This window comes from Microtus ochrogaster, unplaced genomic scaffold (assembly GCF_000317375.1).
Source record: "Microtus ochrogaster isolate Prairie Vole_2 unplaced genomic scaffold, MicOch1.0 UNK47, whole genome shotgun sequence".
Taxonomy (NCBI): domain Eukaryota; kingdom Metazoa; phylum Chordata; class Mammalia; order Rodentia; family Cricetidae; genus Microtus; species Microtus ochrogaster.
In genome coordinates, this window is record NW_004949145.1 from 1830876 (window position 1) to 1838206 (window position 7331).

Below are 7331 nucleotides of genomic sequence, written 5' to 3' on the forward strand. Positions count from 1 at the left end.
GGGCACCAGATCTCATTACAGATGGTTGTGAGCCACCAACCACCAAATGGTTACTGGGAATTGAACTCAGGACCTCTGGAAGAACAGCCAGTGCTCTTAACTTCTGAGCCATCTCTCCTGCCCTAAAGGGCCATCTTAGATACTACATACCACGCATACGTCTCAAGCAATGTCTGAGGCAAGGAAAACCTCACAGAAGTAAGTCCAAAGGAAGGACAGAAATCCCAGGCAGAGTAAAGAGGGTGGGTAGTGTCTCTCAAAGGAAGCAGGAGGCCAGAAATTAAGTGAGAGAATGTTGAGCCTGGTTGTGCTTGCCTTTATAATCCCAGCATTCTGGCCACTGAGAAGGAGGATCACAAGTTTTGAGGTCAACCTGAGCTATATAGCTATGCTTAGCTCTCCCCGACCCCCACCTGTCTCCTTCCAGCGCCAGAAATTAGGCAAGGGGCAACAGACCTTTATAGGGGTACATGGAGTTTGAGGGCTAAAGGGGGAAAGGCTGTTTTTTTAATTTCTGAGCATGAAGAGGAACCTCTGGAGGTGTTCAGCTCAAAAATGAGGTGTAGCTGAACCAGCAAGACCTCTAGCAAATAAAGATGCTTGCTGCCAAGATCGATCCAAGCTCCATTTCCAGAACCCTCAGGTTGTCCTCTGGTGTCCGCCAGCAGGCACACACTGGTTTGTTTGTTTGTTTGTTTAAGTGAGGAGTTGTAATTTGTGGGGCTGGAGTCTAAGCTGAAAGCAGAGGACCCGGTGAGAAACGTAGCGTCCCTTAATCAGTGCCTCCCCAAGTAGGGGGGCCCTTCCCAGGCTGGGTCCCAGTGGCCCAGTCACCTCTCACCTGGAGCAGGGCGGTGCTACCACCTCACCCTCTCCGCCCCCCTCCCGCCCCCGCCCCCGCCTTTGTCTCCCTCGTCCGGCCTTCCTCCACGCGGTCCCACAGTCCCACGGTCCCACGGGAATGTCTCTGAAATGCTAATCGGATCATATGACTCTCCTGCTTAAAACTTTCTCAATGGCTCCTCAGTGCTCTCCAAATAATCCCAAGTCCAGCCGGGACCGGGAGCCCGCCACAGTCCTTGAATCAGGTTCAGGTTTCTCTCTGACAGCTCCGACCGCGTGGATGGCCACTTCAGACCCCACCCCAAGTAACAAGCCCCTTGTTCTCTTCTGTTTGAAATTCTTCCTGTTTACCCACTTCTAACTTTGTTTCTTTTCTTTTTTCCCCTAAATCCTCCTCGTTATCGTAGTTTGCTCATTTGTTTGTTTGAGGCTAGGGCTGGAGCGGTCAAGTCTGACCTTGACCTCCTTACGTCATCACTTCACGGAATCTCCATTGCGCAGTCTCACAGTCTCCACAGGCTAAGTTTGGGACTGCAGGCCTGACTCACCTTGTCTTTTCTTTCTTTCTTTCATCATCTTCTTCCTTTTTCTCCTCCTCCTTCCTATCTCCCTCCCCGCCTAAAAATATTTTTATTTTATGTGTTTTGCCTACCTGTATGCTTGTGCTCCCCGCCCCATGCATGCTTGGTGCGGCGGAAGTCAGAAGCGAGTGCTAGGTCCCCTTGGAACTGGAGGTTATAGAGGGACTGTAATCTGCTGTGTGGGTGCTGAGAACACAGTCCAGGTCCTCAGCAAGAGCAGCAGGTACTTTTAGCCACTGGGCCATCTTGCCAATCCCCAAGCCACTGATACAAGCAAACACAGAGACTTATTACAGACAGCTCTTGGGGTGTTCTTCTTCGTATGACCACTTGGAGAAGCTCCACATTTCCACACAGTAAGCTTCTTGCTCTCTTTTTTACCCCAAGACATACAATATATCACAGGGTCATGATTTTATTTCTCAGATATTTTACTGAGATTTTCAGCCATCCGTAGTGATGTTCAAGACTGCGGTAGGAGGCCTGGTGGTGATGGCACACACCTTTAATCCCAGCACTCAGGAGACAGAGGCAGGTGGATCTCTGTGAGTTCGAGGGCAGCCTGGTCTACAAGAGCTAGGTCCAGGACAGTCTCCAAAGTAACACAGAGAAACCCTGTCTCAAAAACCCAAAACCAAACCAAACCAAAACAAAACTGCAGTAGGGGTCTGAAGAGATGGCTCAGTCAGTACAGGCACCTGTACCCAAGCCTGACGACCCAAGTCAGATCCCAGTACCCACATCATAGGAGAGAACTGACCCCTGAAAGCTGCCCTCTGACCTCCACACATGCACCATGGTGTGTGTGCACCCACACACATAAATAATAAATGTATTAAAATGAACTGCATATGATTCTATCTATTTGTAAGTGTGTATGTGTGTCTGTGCACACACTCTCAGAAGACAGGAGAGAGCATTGGAGCTGAAGTTACAGGGGATTGCATGGCCCTTGACTTGAGTGCTGCGCACCAAAGCTCTGGTCTTTTGGAACAGCAACAAACACTCTTAACCACTGAGTCATCTTCTCAGCTCCATACACGTGTGTGTGTGTGTGTGTGTGTGTGTGTGTGTGTGTGTGTGTGTGCAGGTGTGGAGGTCAGAAGCCAACCCACGGGAATCAATTCTCTCTTTCCATTCTGTGGGTCCTTGACAACCAACTCAGGTCACCAGTCATAAGGCAGGTACCTTTACACGAGCCATCTTGCCTGCCTCAAATATCTACATACAAATTAAAACCAAAACAAAATGTAGCAATGAACTTGGCACAAAAATAATATTGCATATTTCTGGTCTCCGAAGGGTAAATTCCTGGAATTGCTAGGCTGTTAAAGTTCTCCAAACTTCTCACCTCAGAGGTGTACAAAAGGAACTGTTTACCCACACTCTTGCCAACAATGTTTGGCATGAATTTAACCCTAAAAAAATAGCACTGCAACACAGGGAGATTCCTGCAACGGGCCTTTTCCCAATCGCGTATCTTTGAGAGCTGTGGCTATGTTGGTCCCATCTAACAGGCTGAGGCATTGAACCTCCAGGTTCAGTGAAACACGATTGCCAAGAAAGACTAGAGGAATGACATTCACTCCCATTGAAAGACACTTTCCCGAATCAGAGCTCTTCCCTGTCACGCCCCTGGTGACTGATTCTGATCTGCCACCTTGCATCAGACTATGAATTTTTACTCCATCGATCCAGCACCAAGGACAGAGTCAGCCCACAGTAGGTGCTCTGATAAAACCCGTTGGGTTGCGCTCCAGGGGCTTACCATAAAAGGGGAAACTGAGGCTCAGAGAAGAGAGAATTGGTTGCCCAGGCAACCAAGGGAAAGCGGGAGTCAGGCTCCATTATAGAGTGCGGGTACACTCTCAAGCTTGTATCTCTTCACTGCTTCGTTCATCTCCATCTCTGCCTCCTCCAACCCTCCTTCAGACCCAGAAGCCCAGCACAGTGCCTGGCACCGGCAGGGCTTGATAAATGCCTGTTTGTTGAAAGAATGAATGAATATGTGTTATCTGTTGGGAAATGGAGGAGGGGTGGTAAGCTGGATCCACAGTCCCAGGCTTGCAGCCCCCTCTTCCCTCGGAGGGTCTAAAAGACAGGCCTTCAGCCCCTTCCCCTCCCGGGATTCAGGAGCCGCATCGCCCTCCCTCTCTGCCCCCCAAGGTCCCTGGTCCTCCGCTTCCGGCTTCTCAGCCAGTCTTTGCTCTTCTAGCCTCGGATCAAACACCGGGTTTCCGGGGGGAAGGCTTAGGCTGTAACACCGAGCCCAGCCTCCTCCTCCACCTCCCCCCCACGCTCAGCCTCCTCCCTCCCCGCCACCACCGTTCGCGATCGCCCGGCAGCAGGGAAGGAAGAAAGGAGCGCAGGAGGCGGAGGTAAGACCGGCGCTCAGAGACTGGGGCAAGCGCCGGGCCCTGGGGGAGCAATCCCCAAGGCCTCGACCCGCCATCCCAGTTCTGCAGATCATACCTTCCCGGAACAGATAGCCCCCTCTTGGACCTAGGGCCCCCGACAGTCTGCAGGCTCCACGCCCTCCCCGGACACCACGCCCGGCCAGGGGACTGGCCACAGCCATCTCTTCCCTGGAGATTTTCTGCAGACCACCTCCCAGCCCCCTCCTCTCCCTTGTCTTGTGAGTCAGGTCCCCCTACTCAGCTCCTTCCTTCACCCAGAATCAGGGGCTGCGTCTAAGTCTAGTTTGCCTAACCTGTTCTGTCTGAAACCCGGGACTCCTAGCCTTCAGTCTGCCTGCCTGAGACCCAGGGATCCAGGACTCAGCACTCCTTCAAGCCCAGGAGTGCAGACCCCAGCCTCTTCCCTCAGACCCAGGAGTGCAGACCCAGCCCTCCTCCCTCAGACCCAGGAGTGCAGACCCCAGCCCTCCTCCCTCAGACCCAGGAGCTTAAAGCTTTGCTACTCCCTGGTCCTTCCCAGCCCCTGACTTCTGGGAACACACTCCATTTCCAGGTCCTCTGGACTGAATCCCACCCCACTTGGGCCCCAAGGGTGGGCTGGTTCCCAATCCCACTGAGAATATTCAAGCCCCCGGGCCCTGGAGCAAAAGCAGTTGGCTGACGTTGTCTCCCTGTGTCTCCTGTGTATTGTTCTGTCTTGTCTGTCCCCACCTCTGATCTCCGTGATCTCTCTGTCTCCATCTCCTACCCTTCCATTTCTCCTGGACTTTGTCGCTCTTTCCTACTTCTTCACAACTCTCTCCTCTCTTTTATTGTCTCCGCCCCCTCCTGCCTCCCCTGCCTCCCACCCCTCTCCTCTTCTGGACCGAGGATCTACCCTCCTCTATCTCTCCTCTTCTCTTCACCACACCCCACATCCTTCATCTCTTCTCCCCGCCCCTGCCTCTCCCACTTTCCCCCTACAGGCATGGATCCACAGCCCCCTCCACCTGCCCAAGGCAGTCCACCTCACCGTGGCCGAGGCCGAGGCCGAGGCCGTGGCCGTGGTCGAGGCCGTGGTCGTGGCAGAGGGGGTACTGGAGCCCCTCGGGCACCTCTGCCCTGCCCCACCTGTGGTCGTCTCTTCCGCTTCCCTTACTACCTGTCTCGACACCGGCTGAGCCACTCGGGCCTCCGGCCCCACGCCTGCCCCCTGTGCCCCAAGGCTTTCCGCAGGCCTGCCCACCTCTCCCGCCACCTTCGTGGCCATGGGCCCCAGCCCCCTCTGCGCTGCGCTGCTTGTCCACGCACCTTCCCGGAGCCGGCCCAGCTCAGGCGCCACCTGGCCCAGGAGCACGCAGGTGGCGAGGTGGATCTGTCCACGCAGAGGGCAGTGAAGGAGGAGCCCGAGTCCAGTTGGGTTCCACAGGACGAGGGCGTGGAGCAGCCCTCCGCAGCCGTGGCCGGGGTTGCGGAGGAGGCGGCAACAATGTGGCCCGAGACGTGGCCCGCCGGGGACCCGGCCCCTATTGCTGCCCCCACGAATACCGATCCTCGGGAATCAGAGGCAGAGGAGACCGAGGCCGGGGCAGCGGAGCTAAGGGCAGAGTTGGCACTGGCCGCGGGGCGACAGGAGGAGAAACAGGTCCTCCTTCAGGCCGACTGGACGCTGCTGTGTCTCCGCTGTCGCGAAGCCTTCGCCACGAAAGGGGAGCTCAAAGCGCACCCGTGTTTGCGCCCAGAGGGCGAGCAGGAGGGCGAAGGGGGACCCCCGCCCCGCCCCAAGCGACACCAGTGTTCCATTTGCCTCAAGGCTTTCGCCAGGCCCTGGTCCCTGTCGCGCCACCGGCTAGTCCACTCCACCGATCGGCCTTTTGTGTGTCCAGACTGCGGCCTGGCTTTCCGCCTGGCCTCCTACCTCCGTCAGCATCGCCGCGTCCACGGCCCTCTCAGCCTGCTGGCCCCACTGCCTGGGACCGGCAAGAAGGACGACAAGTCCTCAGGTGGACGGAACTCAGGGAAAGGGCCTGAGGGGAGCGAAACGGCCGAATGTGGGGGTGCATCGGAAGGGGGTGAAGGAGGGCAGAATGGAGGAGATGCCACCCCAGCCCGGCCCCCGGCGGGGGAGCCACGCTTCTGGTGTCCTGAGTGTGGCAAAGGTTTTCGACGCCGGGCACACCTGCGCCAACACGGGGTCACCCACTCTGGGGCACGCCCTTTCCAGTGCGTGCGCTGCCAGCGGGAGTTCAAGCGACTGGCAGACCTGGCCCGCCATGCGCAAGTCCACGCTGGGGGTCCCGCCCCGCATCCGTGCCCTCGATGCCCACGACGCTTCTCCCGCGCCTATAGCCTACTGCGCCACCAGCGCTGCCACCGCGCAGAGCTGGAACGGGCGGAGCTGGAGAGGGTCGCTGCACTGCAGGCGTTCCAGTCCCAGGCCACACAGTCGCCCCAAACTCCACCGCTTAAGCAGGAGGCAGAAGGGCTCCCTTTGTCCATCGCTCACATCAAGGAAGAGCCGCCCTCACCTGGTACCCCACCTCAGTCCCCGCCGGCTCCCCCTGTCTTTCTCAGCGCCTCCTGTTTTGACAGCCAAGACCATTCAGCCTTCGAGATGGAGGATGAGGAGGTGGACAGCAAGGCCCACCTACAGGGATTGGGGGGCTTGGCCTCCTGACCTTCACATCCACCCTCCGCCCCTCCAGTTGACCTCTGGGTTTGCAGTAAGGAAGACGGAAGTTGAAAGAGAGATACCTCCTCTGCCTACCCCTGAGCCCTGGGTAATTCACCTTCCCTTTTACCTACCCCTAGACCCCGATGCTGGTTAGGAAACACTCACCCCAACACGTGTCTTAAGTAAAGGTAGGACAAGGCGGAGGGCACTTGGCCAGAAGGATAGAGACTGGTGGGTTGGCCTCAGCCTGCCCGTCCCCCACTATAAACACTGGACATCATCGCCTATTTTGAACTGCCAGACCCTGGGGGTTCCCAGGGAGAAAGGTCTGCCCCCTTTCCTCTGTCTTTGTGAATAAATGTGAGTTCGTGCAACCCACGAGTGAGGCTGTCTGTGGAGGTGGGGGTTGGGTGAGTCAGGATTTGCCCACACTTGGGTTCAGAACAAGGGTGATTACACATCGCCTCCAAGGAGGGTGTTTGATAGTGAAGAAGCAAGAAGTCCGTGGACCCTGGATTAGGAAGAAAGCTGAGTGCTGAGACAGAACGCCCTCAGGAATCCCGTGTGCAGTTCCGTAAATCAGCATGGTATGCGCTGTTTTCCCATCTTCGGGGCATGTTCTAGGCACAGAATTACTACTTCGTATCTGAAAAGGCACTAGGTGTTTCCCAAAGTTCCTGTTACAATCGTGAAGGTGCCAATAGTCTCTCTCCATTTTCCTGAGGAAACCCAAGAGCCAGATATGATCTAAGTTGGGTGCAATCCTGGCGTTTTGAGGGTGGAGGTAGTCAAAACAAACCTGCGACTTAGCCAAGGTCACACTGCAACAAGAGGCAT

General features: G+C 56.0%; 1 protein-coding gene across 1 annotated transcript; it reads left to right on the plus strand.

Moving 5' to 3' along the window:
* Positions 1-3712: 3712 nt before the first annotated feature.
* On the plus strand, positions 3713-6860 carry Znf579 (zinc finger protein 579). Its single transcript, XM_005369316.3, has 2 exons — positions 3713-3802; positions 4807-6860. Exon 2 carries the CDS (start codon positions 4809-4811, stop codon positions 6495-6497), a length of 1689 nt encoding a protein of 562 aa, XP_005369373.1. The 5' UTR covers positions 3713-3802; positions 4807-4808; the 3' UTR covers positions 6498-6860.
* The last annotated feature ends 471 nt before the right edge of the window (positions 6861-7331 follow it).